General features: G+C 51.1%; 1 protein-coding gene across 2 annotated transcripts in view; it reads left to right on the forward strand.

The window, feature by feature from the left end:
- The window catches only part of SLC8A2 (solute carrier family 8 member A2), a 34392-nt gene that overhangs the window by 7839 nt on the left and 6720 nt on the right, over window positions 1-19833 (forward strand). For both annotated transcript variants that reach the window (XM_032485674.1, XM_032485673.1), the window contains exons 2-8: window positions 1462-2155; window positions 6256-6920; window positions 11763-12185; window positions 16310-16413; window positions 16564-16581; window positions 17968-18092; window positions 18404-18503. In XM_032485674.1, coding sequence (XP_032341565.1) covers window positions 1478-2155; window positions 6256-6920; window positions 11763-12185; window positions 16310-16413; window positions 16564-16581; window positions 17968-18092; window positions 18404-18503 — 2113 coding nt within the window. In that variant the 5' untranslated portion in view covers window positions 1462-1477. The remainder of the gene's footprint in view (window positions 1-1461; window positions 2156-6255; window positions 6921-11762; window positions 12186-16309; window positions 16414-16563; window positions 16582-17967; window positions 18093-18403; window positions 18504-19833) is intronic.

Raw genomic sequence — 19833 nt, forward strand, 5'->3', positions numbered from 1 at the left:
TGGCTTGGGGACTCCCCAAAGTGGGAGGATGTCATTTGGAATTGAGTGGTCAGCGAAGGTGACATCCAAGTGGAGAGCTGAAGGAGAAGAGGGAATCGATACGTGGGGAAGAGTGTTCCAGGAAGTGGGAACAGCAGGTGCAAAGGCCCTGAGGCCAGAACTTGTCTGGTGTGTGAGAAGGAGTGAGGAGGTCATGTGGCTGTGGACAAGAGAGGGAGGAGGAGAGGGAGCAAGATGAGGCCAGAGACAGAATGATGGGACTGGGCTGTGTGAGATCTGATGAGCCAGGGAGGGGCTTGGGTGTTCTGAGTGAGACCAGAACCATGGAGGCTTCTGAATAGAAGGGGGATGTGAAGTAACTTGCATTTTTAAAGGAAACCTAGATGAGACACAGAAATAGTCACTCAAAGAGGAGGGTATAGTGGTAGAATGCTTGCTTAGCATGCACGGGGTCCTGGATTCAATCCCCTGTACCTCCATTAAAAATACATAAATAAATAAATCTGAAAAAGAAAAAGAAATAGTCACTCAAACCCAGGTCCAGAGTCAGGAAGAGGAGTATTGACTGGTTACCCCACATCTAAATGGGGCAAAAAACCCAACCCCAAGGCCTCATATGTCATGGCTTCTAAGGAATCGTGCCCCTCCCAGAGACTGGGGGATACTGGAGAGAGATGCCTGCCCCCATTGCCAGGAAGAATATGAGTGAGAGACCCTCCAGCAGCCCCTCCTCAGCCCCATCTGAGACAGACAGACAAACACCCCAACACCTGCCACAGCCCAAGTCCCAGGCAGAGGCCCTCTGAGCACCAAGTTGGAAATGAAAGGAATCACCAGATGAGTTTAGGGCCCCCAGCCCCTTGCCTTCCCCACTCACTAACTTAATCAGTCTGTGTTTTTATGTGCCTGGCTTCACTCTTCCGTGGTCTGTTTGTGAGATTCATCTGCATTGTTGGGCATATCGGCTGCCTGCTCCCTTTTTGGTACTGTATAATATTCCACTGTGTGACTATTCTGCCCTCTAATTCTCCATTTTCCTGCTGATAGGCATCTGGATTGTTTTAAGATGGGAGCTATTATAAATGAAGCTTCTGTGAACATTTGCATAATTAAAATAAAAACATTTGTCTTTTGGCAAACACATGAGCTGTTTCTCTTGAGTACATGCCTGGAGGGGAAGTGCTGAGTCCTAGGATGCACGATGTTCTGCTGTAGTTTCCTGAAGTGGTTAGACTCCCATCAGCAGCATGTGCTGTCTTTATCTTTCTCTGTCTTTCTCTCTTGGTCTCTGCCTGGCCCCTCTCTGTGTCCCTTTGTGTCCCTGTCTCTTTGTATCTGTCTCTCTTTGTCTCCCCCAGTTTCTCTCCTCCCTCAATTCTTCACCCCTAACAAGCCTTGACTCCTGAGCAACAGAGAAGGGGTTCACTCCCCTCACCCAGACTTCATCCTCCTTCCCCACAGGACCCTACCACCCTCCATGGCTCCCCTGGCCTTGGTGGGGTTTGCACTCCTCCTGGGGGCTCCCCCATGCTCAGGGGCGGCTACGCCGACCCCCTCCCTGCCTCCTCCCCCAGCCAATGACAGTGATGCCAGCAGCACGGGGGGCTGCCAGGGATCCAGCCGCTGCCAGCCAGGGGTCCTGCTGCCCGTTTGGGAGCCTGACGACCCATCACTGGGTGACAAGGCAGCGCGGGCCGTGGTCTACTTTGTGGCTATGGTCTACATGTTCCTGGGCGTGTCCATCATTGCCGACCGCTTCATGGCATCTATCGAGGTCATCACGTCCAAGGAGAAAGAGATCACCATCACTAAGGCCAATGGTGAGACCAGCGTGGGCACCGTCCGCATCTGGAATGAGACCGTGTCTAACCTCACACTCATGGCCCTGGGCTCCTCGGCCCCTGAGATCCTGCTGTCCGTCATTGAGGTCTGTGGCCACAACTTCCAGGCGGGCGAGCTGGGCCCGGGCACCATCGTGGGCAGTGCTGCCTTCAACATGTTTGTGGTTATTGCCGTGTGCATCTATGTCATCCCGGCTGGCGAGAGCCGCAAGATCAAGCACCTGAGAGTCTTCTTTGTCACTGCCTCTTGGAGTATCTTCGCCTATGTTTGGCTTTATCTCATCCTTGCCGTCTTTTCCCCGGGTGTGGTCCAGGTGAGCAAGGACCCACGGACGTCTCCTTGGTGCATGTATATCAGCAAAATCCAGAGGGGTAGCTTCCCGGGCTTGGAGAGTCAATTCTTGTATTTGCAGGAATGCATGCTCACATCCAAGAGGGACACCAGGTATGGTTGTGCGGGTCACGCACTGTACAAAGGCATTGGAGCCAGAGAGGGCAAGTTGGGACTGGAGTCTAGTGGGTGTTCCCAAGTCATGTCTGGATGGCACTGCAGACCCTGGGAAGGGCTCATCTGCCCAGAGTGGGATGCCATTTTGCAATATACCCATCCCAAAGGGGCACATTTTAACTCTCACAAGGGCACGACAGGTGTTAACAGAGTCCTTGTGATCTATGTACTGCACACTACAGTCTAGCCAGGTATTTCCCAGGTCTGTTCACTTGTTTTCCTATACTCCCTGCCTTTTGCTTGATTTATTCCCTCTTTTGCATAAAGACATCCTCTATTTGCATAATTCATGCTACAGTTGCATAATCCAGCCTTGTGTTTTCTGGTAGTGCTAATATGATTTGGGTAACTTGGTGCAATTTACATAGCTTATCCACGGACTTTGCATAGACACACGACCACATCTGTGTAAGCTAACTCTGTTTGCCACATATGCTGTAGTGGTTTGCATAACTCATTCATTATTTATCATTGACTTCTGATGTTAGGATAATTTATGCCACTTCCCTGTAATGTATACTCACATCCAATCTAACATAGGTATAAACCCAGCCCACTGCAAAGACCACTTTGCATAATTTATTCCAATAGTGAGATAAAATTTAGACTCACATTGAGCTGAGTAATTTACACCCACATTCACATAATCTTTTGCCTCTCATTTATCCGGTGCCTTAACCAGCATACTACCTCATCTTCCTTTAAAACATTTGTCTAATTTATTTCCCATAACCCCCAGACTGCTGTCTACATTTGCATAATTTATTCATGGGCCTGGCCTAATTCGTTCATATATGCATAATTTATTTGAGGCTACCCAGGATTCCTTCACACATGTGTATAATCTATTCATGCCTATCTGTCAAGTTTTGTCAGTTAAAGTTTCTTTCCAGGAAGGATCTGAAATTAGAGGTATCAAAATTCTTTGCAGGTGATTTCAAGTCAGAACTGAAGGATTAGAAACCACAGTGAGGAAAGAGGGAGATGGTAGCACCAGAAGACAGGGAGGAGAGAGGGAGAGATAGTTACTGCAATTGACTCATGACTGTAATGCTGAGTTTCCTGGCTGCCGTTTCGAAAAGTACAGAATGATGCTTCACACAGTTCTCAGGCATTGTTAAAAAAAAAATTCCTGGATGCAGTGAACTGGAGAGGTGAGAATATCCATATGGCTCTGGATTTTCTCCGAAGAGCTGTGTGATCCCAGGCAAAGCCTGTACCCTCTGGACCTCAGTTTACACATCTGAACCATATAAAGGGTTGAACTAGACCACTGGTTCTTAATCCTTCATTACCAAATCCTCCTTTTTTATAACAACTTTTGTTAGATCCCCTTTACACTGCTCGTGTTAAATTCTTAGATAAGAGGAGAGGGATCTTCTAGCCTTAGAGTTTTTGGTGCATGGACTCTGGAACCAGAGGCCTGGGTTCAAATTCCATCTCCATTGTTTCCTAGCTGTGTGACCTTGGGCAGGTTCTTTACCTGCTCTGTGCCTGTGTTTCCCCACCTGTAATCAGAGGATCATCATAGTACCAACTACAGAGAGCTGTGTGAGGATGTGGAAGGGCTTAGAATAGTGAGCTCCAGACAGAGTATATGTGAGCTCCTCTTCCCATTAACAGACTGGCCTCCACTGTTGGCTTCCCCAAAGTCAGTATCATGCCCAGACTGTGATACAAAGGAAAGTAAGATCTACTAGAACAACCTGCACTTCCGCATGTAAATTCCTCGGCATGACTACCTTCAAAGTCATGACAAAGGAGCCAGATTCTGGCACCTACTGATATATAATGAACAAGTTTGGGTTTAAAAGGAAAAAAAGTTCAGAAATCATTCTGTGCACGGAGCCCAGCAGAGGAGCCTATAGCCATGAGATTATAATCGAGTGTCTTCAGTGTACATTACACTACACAGGAAAATACTTCATATATACATAAAACAAAGTGGAGTCTAGATTCTATTATAAGCAGGGTTTCAGTGACATGAATGTCCAGTGGGAGGTTCTGAAGTCCGGGAGGACACAGGACAATCCTGTCTTCTGTGGGGCTGTCCCATGAGTCACTGGATGTCACCAGGGACCATATCCCCCTCCTCAATTATGGTGGCAAACCATAAATACCCCTACACTTGTGATACCTCCTCTTGGGGACGTTCTATCCACTGAGTCCTGAAGGTGTCTCCCTCCCCTACCAGGGTGGGCAAGTCCATGAGCCCACTTTCATTGGGGGCCCTAGAAGGAAGATGTGAATCTCCTAGAATTGAATCACCTTTTGTTTACCTGCAGGGATGAAAGCAGATCTTAGTGGTTTGAGATCGTTCTTCTGATTAAGAGCGAATCTCTAACATATACAGTGGCCAGTTCAGTGAACACAAGGTGAGAGTTCATTTTACACCTTGTGTGGAAAATTTAGCTTCTTTTCACAAGCCTGCCTGGTAGCTTTGTGTGGCTTTACTATTTCCAAGTCTGCCTTTTCTCTGAACCATGAGTAAACATAGCCACAAGGGGATGTGGTGATTGGAGCTTAAAGATATTTTCCCTACCAGGCTCATTTTAAAGATAGCTCTAGGGCCATCTTATTGTAAATACTCTTTAATAAGAAAGGTAACATATGATTCTTTATATGAACATTTCAAGGCGAACTGTCAAGTGTTGGTGGATGTTTCCTATATATGCCCAGACCATGGGCAGACTAAGTCCCAGACCGCCATGAGCCCAAGATAATAGCGCTAGTAATAATAATAACAGTAACGTTAATTTCACATTTTGTGTATTTTCCATGTGTCAGTAACCAACAGCAACAAGTGCTAGAGGTGCATAAACTCATTCAATCTTGGGGATATCCCCCTTTTACAGACAAGAGGCTGGGCCAGGCATTCCTCTTCTAGAACCAGAATCTAAACTCAGCACTGCCTTGTCTCTCTGGGAAGGTAGTATGTAAACATGGGAACTCGTTTTATAAGGCTATCAGACCATGAGCCAAACTTGTTCCTCTTTTAGAGTCAGAGTCCTGTCCCTCAGGGCCAAACAAATCCTAAGGAAGGAGAATCTGGCAAAGGGCTGTATTCACTGGCGGTGGGAGGAATAGGGAAGTTCGGGGAGGAAAGCAGAGAGCAGACCCGGGGTGACAGATGGGGTCTGGAGAAGAGGCGGCACCCCAGGTGAGGAGGGGCAGAGGAGAAATGGAGCGGGGAGAAAAAAGATAGAGGGAGAGAGGCAGGAAGAGACAACAGCTCTGCTCCAGGACAGGGGCTGGGACCACAGGAGGGGAACTGGTCTCTGGCTTGGTGGTGGCTGAGGATGTCTGGGGAGGATGTCTGGCTTCCTGGCACTTGGGCAGCTGGGTGTGGTTCTCAGCATGACAAAAGGTGGATGGATGGATGAATGAAGAGATGAGGAGAGAGACAGGGAGGGCGGGGGCGGGGGACATAAAGACCTAAAGAGAAGAGAAGGAGGGTGGGGGCAAGGAGAAACTGCAAAGAATCCGAGAAGGGAGAGAGTGGGTATCTACAAAAGATATAAAAGAAAGACATGGAGACAAGAGGACAGGGGCAACAAGAAAGGAAGAGACAGAAAGAAAGATGAAAAAACAACTGTCTCAAAGAATGAGACACAGGCAGAGAAAGAGATAAGGACCTAGACAGAGAGAGAAGAGAGATGAGGAGAGGCAGGGAGGAACAGAGAGAAAGGGATGGAGGGAGATGAGGGGAAAGAAGAGAGGTAGAGAAACGGAGAGAAGCGGGAAGAGGCAGAGATGAAGAGAGACAGGAGCGCAACAGAGAGGGTCAGAGACAGAACGCCAGATGGGGACACATGCGGGAGAGAGACGCTGGCAGCCGGCGGGAGGGCGGGCTGCGAGCGCGCCCCCTCCCGGCGCGGCGGTCCTGACCCGCGCGGCCGCCCGCAGGTGTGGGAGGCGCTGCTGACCCTCGTCTTCTTCCCGGTGTGCGTGGTGTTCGCCTGGATGGCCGACAAGCGGCTGCTCTTCTACAAGTACGTGTACAAGCGCTACCGCACCGACCCGCGCAGCGGCATCATCATCGGCGCCGAGGGCGACCCCCCCAAGAGCATCGAGTTGGACGGCACGTTCGTGGGCGCCGAGGCGCCAGGCGAGGTGGGAGGCCTGGGCCCGGGCCCCGTCGAGGCCCGCGAGCTGGACGCCAGCCGCCGCGAGGTCATCCAGATCCTCAAGGACCTCAAGCAGAAGCACCCGGACAAGGACCTGGAGCAGCTGGTGGGCATCGCCAACTACTACGCGCTGCTGCACCAGCAGAAGAGCCGCGCCTTCTACCGCATCCAGGCCACGCGGCTGATGACCGGCGCGGGCAACGTGCTGCGGCGACACGCGGTGGACGCCTCTCGCCGGGGCACCCCGGCCGACGGCCCCGGCGAGGACGAGGACGACGGCGCCAGCCGCATCTTCTTCGAGCCCAGCCTCTACCACTGCCTGGAGAACTGTGGCTCCGTGCTGCTGTCCGTCACCTGCCAAGGCGGCGAGGGCAACAGCACCTTCTACGTGGACTACCGCACGGAGGACGGCTCCGCCAAGGCTGGCTCCGACTATGAGTACAGGTGGGTCCTGGGCAGGGTTCCCCCACCTGCCCTGGGTGGATGGGAAGGGAGGGCTGACTGCTCACGGATCATAGGTTCCGCCATCCAGCAGCCTCCAGGCTGCGCGTCCCTGGCGCCCATCCTTACTTTGCTATGGGCAGACCAGCAGTATTCATTCATTCATTCATTCACTCTTTTGGGGGAGAGGTCTACTTATTTATTTTTTAGAGGAGGTACTGGGGATTGAACCCAGGACCTGGAGCATGCTAAGCATGCACTCTAAGAGTTAAGCTATACCCTCCCCACCATTCATTCACTCTTGAGAGTCTACTTTGCACCAGACACTGTTATGGGCATTCGGCACGCACTGTTGGACAAGACAGACAGCGTGGCTGGCCACTGGCCACAGGCTGCTCCTCCCGTGTCCATTATCTACCTGTACCTTCTTGTGCTTGATACTGCACTGTTAATTATTACAGCTCCATTACAGGTATCGTTACCTGGTGGAACAAGTACCCTCCCCCATACACACACGATTGTTATAGTAAAAGTGTTTATTGAGCCCTTACTGTATGCTGGGGGTATACCGTGGTGAACAAGACTGCTAAGGTCTCTACCCTCTAGTTGCAATAAGGTTATAAACTATTAAACGTAGAAACCATCAGATGATGGTGCTATGGGGGAAAGTGAAATAGAGTAAAAGGAGCGAGATGATGCCCATTTGGTCCTCAGATCCTTGGTTCCACCATAAAGCAACCCACCCTTGGCATCCTACTGTGTCTCACTGCCCAGCCCCTCTCCTCACCCGCCTTTGAGCAGACCTGTGATCTTGTTCAGCAGTTCCCACTATGTGCCTATTAGTTACCAGATGCTTTTTTTAAGGGGCTCAACAGAGAACAGTAAACAAGACAGATAACTTGTGTTCTCATGTGTCCACAGAATTCTTTATGTATTTGTAATTCTTCTGTCCACACCATTCTCTTTCAAGAATTATAGATTTACAGTACATTTTGTTAACTCATGTGCAAGTCTCACAGGGTCTCCTATAATAATAAAGTTTATTATATGTCTTCAACGCACCAGAAAGGGACCTGGGCAATGAAGACCAGCAGTGAACAGAAAACATAAAGTCCCTGCCCCAATGCAGCTGACCTGCTCATGGGAAAGACAGGCCGTTAGAAAGTATACATTGGCTACATTAAAATGTCAGGGAGTGGTAAGAGTGGTGAAGAAAAATAAAGCCGAGTACGAGCGAGAGAGTGTTGATGGCTGAGCTCTTCACACGTTCTGCCCACTAAGTTGAGGCTGAACTGTTCACAGACCTTTGGTTCTGCCATCATGTAGCAGCCAGTCCCTCATCCTTGAACTCTTCTCTCTCTGGGGCTGAGTTTCCTATTTCACAGATCTTTATCCACCACTGTGCCTCAGCAAAGACCTTTGGTAACTCAAGCTTCCCTCAGCCCCATCATGTCTACCTATCTTTCCAATGCCTCGGACATTTCTAGGTTTTCTCCTCCACCTCGGTCAGTCTGGGATATTTCAGTCGGTCCCTCCCCATCCACCTCTCCTACCCTGCCTCTCCCCAGCCTTCTCCTGAGTGGGGCACAACAGTTTACAGATCTTTGTTCTGTCATCCTGTAGCATGGGACCTCTTTGGCCATCCATGACCTCCTCCCTCCCTCCTCTCCCCCACCCCACCTCCCACCTCTCTTCCTCCTTTGATTGAAGAAAAGGGATTCACTGTATTGGAGCTTACTGTCACTCAATGTCTCCACCATCCCACTCCTACCCAAACCTCTGGTCTGCTTGGCCCCCATCAAAGCCTCAAGCCTTTGCAGAAGGGAGTACAGATGTCACCTGCTGGGATCAGAGACTGCCTTCTCACCTGCAGATGACCTCAGGAATGAGATGTTTGAAGTGAAGGAGTGAATCCTGTTCAGTGGTGGAACCAAATAGCTAGGAAGGGTTGCCACTTTCCTACTCGTCCCTGCTCTCCCAACCTAGCTGATATTCACAGGCCCGGCATCACTTCTGAAGGCAGCTTAGGTCCAGCACTGGGAGGGAGGACCCATGGGTTCCAGTCCAAACTTAGCCCTGGCCCCTGTTCCTTGGGCAGGTTCATGCCTCAGTCTGGGCAGGTTGGGTTGTCATGTACAATTGTTGAGTTTGTGCACTGCATAAGAGCACCACATCTAAGGAAGCCCTATTTACAGAGTGGACATTTGTAGATTTCTCTATTATGACAATTTTCTGTTTCATGGAAATAGGGTCTTGAAAAAGGGGAGCCCTTTTCTACTTTGCCCACGGGTATCACTAGGCTAGGGGGGTCCTGCGGGTCTCAGCTTCTCCAAATTAATAATGATTTCTGAGGCCCCCAAACAGCACAGCTATTCTGAGATTTAAGCCCCTATAATCCTAATACTCTAAAAGGTCTAAAGTTCTAATATTCCAGGTTTCCCACTTTTGGGTATTCTAATCCATACCCCACCAGTCTCTGATTTGATGGTTCTAAGATTTTCATCTTCTCAGATTTTGTGCATCCAGTGTTGGGATTTGTGTTCCTGTGAACCTAGCCTCCTATGATTCTGGTACCTGGTTTCTAAAATCTCTGTGTTCTTTTTCTCCCAAATTTTTATTTTGAAAAATTTCACACCTACAGAAGGGCTGCAAATATAGTCTGGTAAACCCTCTTATAACATTCTCCCAGATTCACTGATTGTTCCTATTTTGTCCCATGTGCATTCACTCTCTCTCTTGTTAATATAGAATGATATTAATAACTGTGGCACTATTTGAGAATGAGTTGCAAGCAGCCTGACCATTCACATAAACATATGCGTGCATCTGCTAAGAATAATGACATTCTCCTGCATCATCACAGTATGATGCTCACACTCAGGACATTTAATACTGAATCAATGTTATGACCCAGTGTACAGTCCACGTCTGCATTTCCCCACTTGTCCCTGTAACGCCCTTTTATGGTTGTGTTTTCACTCTCCCTCTCTCTTCGCATCCGATCCAGAACCACATGGTGTGTTTGGTTGTCATGTCTCTTCAAGCCTTCTTCAATCTGGATCAATCACTCAGCCTTTCCTCAGCTTGGCTTAGAGCAGGTCAGCCCACCCAGCTGGGTGCCTGACGCACCATGGACAGCGCCTCCTGAGCTGATGGCTGCAGCAACAGGGAGCCCCTATTTCCTCCACTCCGGCTCTCCTCATCCAGTCCTACTTCTGCCAGAACCTTGAGGTCCCTCTGCCCTTCCCACCGAGGAATGAGGGGTATATTAGAGATTTGTGACATTCAGCATCCCAGAGTCATTTTGATGTCTGCAGCCCTGCCAGGAGGAGGGCTCATACTCTGTCCCCTCAAAGTTTCACTCTCACTAGTGTCACCACCTCATTCCCTCCCCGATGCCATTATAGAGCATCTTGCATGTGCTTCAGAGACTTACACAACTGACACTCTTTTAAAGCTAAGCCAGTTCATGTCCCTCCTCTGCTTGGAGGTCACCCATAGGTCCCATCTCACTTGGAGTAAAGGCCAGAGTCCTCACTGTGGCCCATCAAAGCTCCGTGACACCTGCTCCTGTTCCCTCAGTGACACCATCTCCCATCCTCTCCCTCCTGCTCCCTTGGATGCAGCCACACTGGCCTCCTTGCTGTTCCTCTAACACTCCAGGCCTGCTCCTGCCTCAGGACCCTTGCATTGGCTGTTCCTTTTACCAGGAATACTCTTCCCCAGAGATCCTCCATGTGGCTCCCTCCCTCAGGTCTCTGCTCAGGTGTCACCTCCTCAGAAAAGCTTTCCCTGACCTCCCTAACACAGCGCTCTCTCCTCACTCACCACCCTCTTTCCTCTATTTTTCTCCGTAGCATCATCACCTCCTAACATTATATTATGTTTTATTATTCATCTCCTGCACTAGAACAGAAGCTATACCAAGGCAGGGATTCTTCTTTGATCTGGTTTTGCTGTTGTTTCTCCAACATAAGAACAGTGCCTGGCACACAGCAGGTGCTCAATAAATATTTGTTGAATGAATGAACTATAATTAAATCACCAAATGTGTAACTGTCACTGTGATATGGCTCTCCAGTGGGGCTGTGACCCCCTGGGGACAGGGCCTGTTCACTGCCCCATTCCCAGCACTGCCCAGCACAGGGCACAGAGCAGGTGCTGAGGGAGGATATGTTGAACGACTGAATGATGCCAGGTTAAGGAGTGTGGACTTTCTCTTGGGGATACCTGGGAACAGAGACTGGTTTTTATGAGAAGCATGACAAGGTCAGTTCTGGACCCTATGTCCCTGCTCCTCAAAGTGCAGTCCATGTACCAGAACCATTCGCATCCCTTGGGAGCTAGTAAGAAATGCAGTCTTGAAACCCAAGAGCTACTGAACCAGAATCTGCCATATTAACAAGATGCCCCAGAGAATTTGTGTGCACCTCAAAGTTTGAGAAGCAGGGTTGTGGAAAACTCCAGGCTCCCGCTCCACCCTAGGACTTTTCACGTGCTGTTCCCTCTGCCTGGAGCTCTCCTGCCCACTAAATCTTCCTCCATGAAGCCTGCTCTGATCTCACATTCATCATCAACTGTTTAATACCAATCCTCCTACTCTTCATGGGTTCCATGGTGGGAAGGACCAACTCTGTCTTGTTCCTCTTCTGCATCTCCTGCGGGGGAAGGGAACACACCCTCATTCACCCTCAGTACTATGTATTTAATGCCTCTCCACCGTCATACTTGTGAGTTCTTCCGTGGCGCCGCCCCCTCCTCTGGGAAGCCCACCCTGATTCTCCTCAACTCCCCACAGCCTTCGAATGACCTTCACCCTTTTCCTTCCCCTCTCCTCCGCCGCAGCGAGGGCACACTGGTGTTCAAGCCGGGCGAGACACAGAAGGAGCTGCGCATCGGCATCATTGACGACGATATCTTTGAGGAGGACGAGCACTTCTTCGTGCGGCTACTGAACCTGCGCGTGGGCGACGCGCAGGGCATGTTCGAGCCCGACGGCGGCGGGCGGCCCAAGGGGCGGCTGGTGGCGCCGCTGCTGGCCACCGTCACCATCCTGGACGACGACCACGCGGGCATCTTCTCCTTCCAGGACCGCCTGCTGCACGTGAGCGAGTGCATGGGCACCGTGGACGTGCGCGTCGTGCGCAGCTCGGGCGCGCGCGGCACGGTGCGCCTCCCGTACCGAACGGTGGACGGCACGGCACGCGGCGGCGGCGTGCACTACGAGGACGCGTGCGGCGAGCTCGAGTTCGGCGACGATGAGACCATGTGAGCGCGCCGACTGGCCTGCGAGAGGGGCGGGGCCAGAGCGAGACGGTGCCCGGGCGTGGCCAGAGAATGGGCGTGGCCGGGAGGCGGGTAGACCTCGGAGGGGCGTGGTCTTGGGAAAGGGTGGGGCATTTGTGGAGCCGTGCCTTTGAAGTGGAAAAGTCTGGGGAGGTGGGGCAGGGCCCAGAGAAAGGGCGTGACAGCGGAGAGGAGGGAGCAGACAGGAGGAACAGGGCGTGGCCACGATGTTGGGACGGGACGGGTGTGGGGCCTGGGAAAACTGGGCTGGTTTGGGGAGAAGAGGATGGGACACCAAGGGCCAGGTGAGGAGAAAGAGAGGAAATAGGATGGGGCATGGGGAGAGGAATGTGTAGGCCTTCGTTGGTAGGATAGAGGAGTGTGGCCTGAGGAGGGGATCCCAATGGAGATAAGGGGAATGTCTGGAAATGGAGCGTGAGTCTGGAATGGAGAAGGGGCAGGAGATGGGTGGGGTTTGGGTAGGGACACAAGAAAGAAGGAACGGGGCCTAAGAAGATGGGCGGGGCCTGCGGGGCGGATAGGAGGAAGGGGTGGAGTTTCTGGGTTGGAGGAAGAACCTGGGGAAATAGTAGGAGATGTAAGGGGAATGTGGGAGAGGCTCTGGGAAAAGACAGAGTAGTAATAAGGGGGCCTAGGAAGGTGAGGCCAGAGCTTGGGGAGACACGGGAAACTGGAGGGCTGGGATTGTGGAGGGTGGAGTGGAGTCTGGGGAGGTGAGCTGGATACACAGGCATACATACATAGACACACAGATACAACCAACAAGCACACTGGCACATTACAGACACACAAAATCACAGACAGATGCGCTAAAACAGAGTCAGGGCTGTTGTCACGCCCAAACACCCGGCCACCACCTTACGCCCCCTTACACAGATGCCCGAGTCTTTCCCATGTGTGCCTGCAGCCTCACATCCCCCACTTCGCCTGCCTGGGATGCAGACGGTGCCTCCTCTCTTGGGCCCGCTACCTTCCGCCCACACATGCCCGTCTGTTTCCCTCCTCCTGCCGCCCACGTTCTTCCCATCAAGCAGAGCCCCCACTGCGCTCCTCTTCCCTCTCCTCCCGGCCTCTGTGGCTTGGCCTCCAGCTCAGCTTCTCACTGCTCTCCTTGTCTCTCCATCTCTCCCTTCCCGTCTCTGCGTCTCTCGCTCCCGGCAGTCTCCTTCTGGGTTTCTGTTAATCTCTAGATCTCTGTCCCCACTATCTAGCTCTCTGACTCGGGTTATATTTCAGTCATGGACTCTGTATCTTTTCATCTTTCACTCTCTCTGGCTTGGGTTGAGAGCTTGGGTTGGCGGCTGAGGGCACCATTCCAAGCCCCATCTCTCACCCCCAAGAGGCAGAGGGGGTGGAGGGAGTTGTCTTTCTGCTTGTTCCAGTCCTTTTCGTAGTCTACCGCTTTCAAACAGCTTTCCTCCTGCCGCCAAGGCCCCACAGGCCCTCTCCTCCCCGACAAGGCTTCCCCAGGCTGGGACACCCTCTGTCCCCCGCCCCCACCCATGCTTCCAGCTGTGGCTTTGGGAGACAGAGAACAGGAGGCTAATTAGCGTTTAGGGAAACATATCCTTCCTCTGACGGGCAGGCGTTAATTAGAGATGCTTGGAAGCAGCCGGGCTGGAGAGTTGGCCCCAGGCAGGATCAACACAGAGATGGAAGAGAGATGCCCAGAGTTGGGGTGGTAGAAAGAGACTACAAGAGAGAAACAGACAGACAAGACACCCAGAGACAGAAGAGACCTAAGGAAAGAGAGAGACTGGGAGAGACAGCCAGAGTCATGGAGAGAGAGAGAGAGAGAGAGAGAGAGAGAGAGGGAGGGAGAGGGAGGGAGTCAGGGCTGTTGTCACCCCCAAACACCCAGCCCCCATATATATATTCTTTTTCAAATTATTTTCCATTGTAGGTTATTATAAGAAACTGAATATAGTTCCCTGTGCTGTACATTAAATCCTTGTTGCTTCTCGTTTCATATAGAGTGGTAGGTATCTGTTAATCCCATACTCCTAAGGCCGTTTCCTTTGATTTCAGGAAGTCCTGCCCTTGTCTGCCTCGACTCCTTCTTACTGTCCCCTGCCAGTTGGGTTTTTCCTCCTTCTGGGTCCCGTGAGGGCACATCTGTCAGGGTGCCAGCACGTGTGTCACTGCATGTCAGTGGATCACGGCGTGTCTGCAAGAGAGTGAGCGTGGAAGGCGTATGTGTGTCGCCCTGTCAGCGTGCCAACGTGTCGGCAGCTGTCTACGTGTGTCAGAGTGTGTGAGGAGCGTTGTCTCGGGAGACCCTCGTCCTCGCCACAGTGTTTCAGCACCGCGGACAGCTCCCAGCCCACTCAGATCGCGGGCGCCATTTCTTTTCACCCACAGAAAATTTTAAATATCTTGAAACCGGGAATGGGAGAGGGTGGAAGTGGGCGTATGTCCCCACGTGACCATGTTGTGTGCGTCTGCATGAGTGTCTCTGTTCTGTGTGTGTGTGTGTTGAGCTAGGTCTATTGAGACCCGTTTTGCTTAGATTGTGTTGACTTTGGCTGTTCCATTCTATGAACAATGAGAGACAGAGAGGGGGAGAGGAGAACACAGAAAGAAAGGCAGAGAGCTGGGAAGAGACGGTCAGAGAGATGGAGAGAGAGACACAGAGAGGCTAAAAGATGGGCAGAAAGGCAAAGGAAGCTTGAAAGAGAGACTGAAATGCAGAGAGAGACGTTGAAGGGAATAAACAGACATGAGGAGGCAAAAAGAGTGAGATTTAAGGAAGGAGAGTCTACATGGGACCCCAGCAGGGGTCTTACAGGTTGGCGATGTCGCCGAGGCTGCAGTGGGGGTGTTGTGCTAATTGGCATCTGGTCTATGCGATTTTGCCACTGCATAGGGAATGGCTGCAGGGTAGGATGGCGTGTGGGCGTGGGAGGTGTGGCTGGCTGTGCTTCCTCTGCCGGGTGGCTGTGTGGGCTGGGTGTTTGTGTTTCTGGGTTCTGGGGCCAGGCCTTGTGGTTCCTACAGCTGAAAGAGCTGCTAGCGGCAGAGCTGTGGGCTTTTGGGCTTGTGGGTCTTTCAAGATCAAGGGGGGTGGGTTGTGTACCTGAAGGGAACAAATAACTTCTGGCTGTTTCTCCCCTCCCACCCCCTGGTTACCATGGCAGTGGGGATGCTGAGAAAATCAATTAGCCCTTGGTTAGCCCTCTGAATGTAATCAGGACAGAGGGCAGAGAGCCAACGGTCTCCCGGGCTGAGGGATTTGAATTAAGAACTGTTCATGGAGGGCACACTATATGCCCAGCACTGTTCTAGGCACTGGGGATACAGCAAAGAACATAAATGAACAAAGGTATTGCCCTTATGGAACTTACATTTTAATGTGAAGAGAAAAATGGCAAACAATAAAGAAAATGAACACATTAGATAGTATGTTAGAAGATGATCTGGAACAAAGAAGACACAGAGCAGGGCAAGGGGGCCAAGGCAGCTGGGGTAGGGGCAGGGGTGGATTTCAGCATTAAAGAAGGTGGTAGGAGTGGGTCTCATTGAGAAAGAAAGTGAAGTTTGAACAGAGAGCTGGAGGGACTGAGGGAGTGAGCATGGAGGAACAGTGTTCTAGGTGGAGGGAATAGCTAGTGCAAAGGCCCTGAGGCACAGACAGTCCTGCTATGTTCAAGGAACAGTGAGGATGCCAGTGTAGCTGGAGTGAGTGAGCAAGGGGGAGAAGGATGGGAGGCCAGAATGGGAACAAGGGCCAGACCGCACGGGGCCTTGTGGGCTATTCTCAGGACTTCAGCTTTTATTCTGGGTGAAATGGGAGCCACGTGAATATTTTGAACAGAGGAAGGGCCCAATCTAACTTGGGTTTTATCAGGATCCCTCAGGTTGCTATTTAATAAAGCTCAGCTTCCTCAGCTGTTTCTGAGCTTGTTCCCGTCCAAGGGGGATAATAAGAGAGTCTCCGGCCTCTTCCCTGGGTGCTCGTGAGGATGAAACGAGATTACAGAGCCTGAGATGGAGCAGGTCCTTGGGAAACTGGGAGGCTAATGAGCGAGTTATCTGGTGATTCAGGGGAGGGGGCCTTATGCTGGGTTTTCTGCCTCTTCACTCAGGAAAACCCTTCAGGTGAAGATAGTTGATGACGAGGAATATGAGAAAAAGGATAATTTCTTCATCGAGCTGGGCCAGCCACAGTGGCTTAAGCGAGGGATTTCAGGTGAGGGGGGATGGGTGGGCTGCGGGAGAGTTAAAGGGCCCAGGGAGGGGGAACCCTTGGAGGCTCAGTTGTGGGGGAGCCTTCAAGCTCATAGATCTGAGCTTCCCAGGGAAGTGATCTCATGTTGTCCCTGTCTCTGTCTCTCCCCAGCCCTGCTACTCAATCAAGGTGAGTGAAGTTACCTCTTGGCTTTTGGTGGGAGGTGGGGGGCATGGGAGGAGGGGTCTTGGGGGAGGGTCAGAGCCTCAAGCTCCCCTCCAGGGCAGGTGTGAGGCAGGTTGGAGGTCAGATAAATTTTGTGGAGCCCATGTGAGTTTGGGTTAGGGTTAGGGTTAGGGTGACAGAGGTGTGGAGACCAAGATCATGTTTTATTTGTAGTTCAGATTGAGAGTGGAGAGTAAATCATATAATCTGATTGAGGTTTGTGGTGGGGTCAGAAGGAATCAGATTTGGGGGTGATTAGGACTGGGTTGGGGTTGAGATTTGGGATCAGAATTAAGACTGGGTCAAAATTAAAGTTAAGACGGAGATTGGTTTCTGGGTTTGTGGGTAGGATCTGATTAGAATTGGGGTCAGATTTAGGTCAAAGGTGAGGTTTGACTTTGAGGTCAGTTTGAGGGATTTGAGACTAGAGCTGGGGCCACAGAGACTGGGGTGAGAGTTGGGACTAGCTAGGGTCAGGGTCTTGGAGATAATAGCAGGGTAGATTTGGAGATCAGAATTGGGGTTTGGGATTAGGATTAGGAGTTAGACTGAAGATCATATTAGTCAGGGTAAGTAATACAAGCTGCTATAACAAATAGGCCCCCAAATCCCAGTAGCTTAACACAATACAAGTCATTTCTCCCTCAGGTAGTTTCCTGAGAGTGTTCCTGGTTGGTGGGTGGCTTTCTCATGAGAATTAGAATTGGGTTGGTGCAAAGGATCATCATCCTCTGGGGAGAGAAATGAGCCCAGTATCAGTTGGAGGTGGTTCTGGGTCCAAGATTTGTCCTGAAATCGGGAATCCCCCTCTCTCCTCACCACCTCAGACATGCTCTAAGATGTTTTCAGAGCTTGGATGTAGAGACCAGGCCTCCTCCCCAGGATGGTGATGGTAATGATGATGTTTGGTGATATTAATAATAAAGAAAGTAACATTTTTGATTATTTATTGTGCACCAGGCACTGTTCTAAGCACATTAATTAATTCCTTTTACTCTCTCAACCACCCTATGAGATAGGTACTGTTACTGTGCCCATTTTATAGATTTGAACACTGAGGCACAGAGAAACTAAGGCACCCCACAAGGTCACACAGTCCCCACCATAGGAACCTCAGAGACACCAACTTAATTTCATGGACCAACCCATGAGAGCTGGGTGTCAGGTTGAGGAAGACAGTGGTCAGATGAGAGGCTAGGGCAGGCTGCAGAAGCATCACCAAGGAGGTGTCCCAGAAAAGAGCAGACAGAGTTTTCTTTACCAATGGGAACAGGCAGTAAAGGCATCGCAGGCCCAGGTAGGTAGGCCTCCCTGGAGTCTGGAGTCTAACTCCCATCCCTCATACTGCAGGGGATGGGGACAGGAAACTCACAGCCGAGGAGGAAGAGGCTCGGAGGATAGCAGAAATGGGCAAGCCGGTTCTTGGGGAAAACTGCCGGCTGGAGGTCATCATCGAGGAGTCATATGATTTTAAGGTGATTTTCTGGGACCTCACCTTCCTGGAGTCCTGCATGAGTCATTTCCTTGGGGGAAGTCCAGGAGGGGATCAACTATGAGGGTCACAAGGGAGGGGTGAAGGAGGATCAACCATGGTCCGAGACCATCCTCCAAGTCCCTTCATTAGAACTATGGACAGCACACACCTCCCTCATCCCTTCTTGCTGGTAGAACCAGGATCCAGAAGGTTGAGGACCCCTGAGCATGGGGTGTGAGCCCCCATCCCCAGTACCCCTCATGGAGTGGAGTGGTCATAAGCAATGGTCTCTCCCCACCCTCTCATCCCCAGAACACGGTGGATAAACTCATCAAGAAAACTAACTTGGCTTTGGTGATTGGGACCCATTCGTGGAGAGAGCAGTTTTTAGAGGCAATTACGGTGAGCGCAGGTAAGTGGGGAGGGAGGAGAGAGGATGAGAGAGAGAAGAGAGGGCTGGAGAGGCAGAGAGAGACAGAGAAAGAGAAATGAAAGAGAGAGAAAGAGGGACAAAGAGAGGACAGAGAGCAATAGAGAAGAAAAAGAGGACAGGAAAGACAGGGAGACAAAAAGAAACAGAGATTCAGAAAGACAAAGGAAAAGATAGGGAACGGATACAAATGGGAGAGACAGACACACAAAGAAAAGCACACAGAATCCCAGAGAAGGACAGAGATGCGGAGACAGCATGAAAGATGTAGAGAATGAAGAGGCAGAGGACCAGGGAGAGAGCAGCAGGTAGACATGGAGACACAGAGAGAGAGCTGGCAGAGACAGGGGCAGAGGCGGAGTGCTGTGGGGAGGAGGGGTCCTGACCCCAGCTTTCTCCTGACATCAGGCAGTTGGACGGTAGAAACAGGTTAAATGGCTTGGCCTCGCCAGACACAGCCTGGGCTCCTCTGTTGCCTTGGAGACAGTCACCAGGGCACCTAGCTTTCCCACCTGAGCAAGTTCTCACCCTCTTAGGGCTCAGACGGGCCAACACTGCCCCCCTGTGACCAGATATATGATAACACTTGGGTTCACAGACAAAACCCTAGAGACCAACACTGGCCCTTTGTGATACAGATTGGGGAAACTGAGGCCCAGAGAGTTAGAGGGACTAACCTGAAGTCCCACAGGGAATCCAGAAAGGGCCAGGATGGGACGCAGGACTTATGTCCCTTATACAACATCAAGTTTCCTTCGGGGGGCCAAGCTGGTGGGAACAAAAAACACATAACGAAAGAACTGTGGTTGGAAAGAAACTGGTCGGTGGGATCAACAGAAACCAGGTGTTCGGGGTGGAAAAGTACCAGACATTAGGCTTAATAGAAACAAAGTGGCTTCTCCCTCCCGAAGCCACATTCTTTTGACATCTATTTCCGAAGGATTCTCTGGACCCAGCCCTGGGCAGGGACACTGCTGGGGACAAGGAAGTAACCATGACAGCTTGGGCCCTGTCCTCACAGAGCTCACTGTCCAGTGGAGAACACAGACTTTTCACAAGAAAGTGGACAGGGCTGGACAAGGGGGCCCCAGGGAGCTACAGGAGCCCAGATCAGGTGTCTGACCCAGCTTGAAGGTCAGGGAGGGCTTCCTGGAGGAGGGGGCTTCTGATCTGAGTCTTCAAACGGGAAGAGGAGTTAGCCAGGAGAAGGGAGCCAGGCAGAAAGAAAACCAAGTCTGGAAATGTGCATGATTATGACATATTTGGGGAGGGTGTCTGGTTTCAGGTACGAAGATGAGGCCGGGGAAGAGGC

The sequence above is a fragment of the Camelus ferus genome, chromosome 9 (genome assembly GCF_009834535.1).
Source record: "Camelus ferus isolate YT-003-E chromosome 9, BCGSAC_Cfer_1.0, whole genome shotgun sequence".
Lineage (NCBI taxonomy): Eukaryota > Metazoa > Chordata > Mammalia > Artiodactyla > Camelidae > Camelus > Camelus ferus.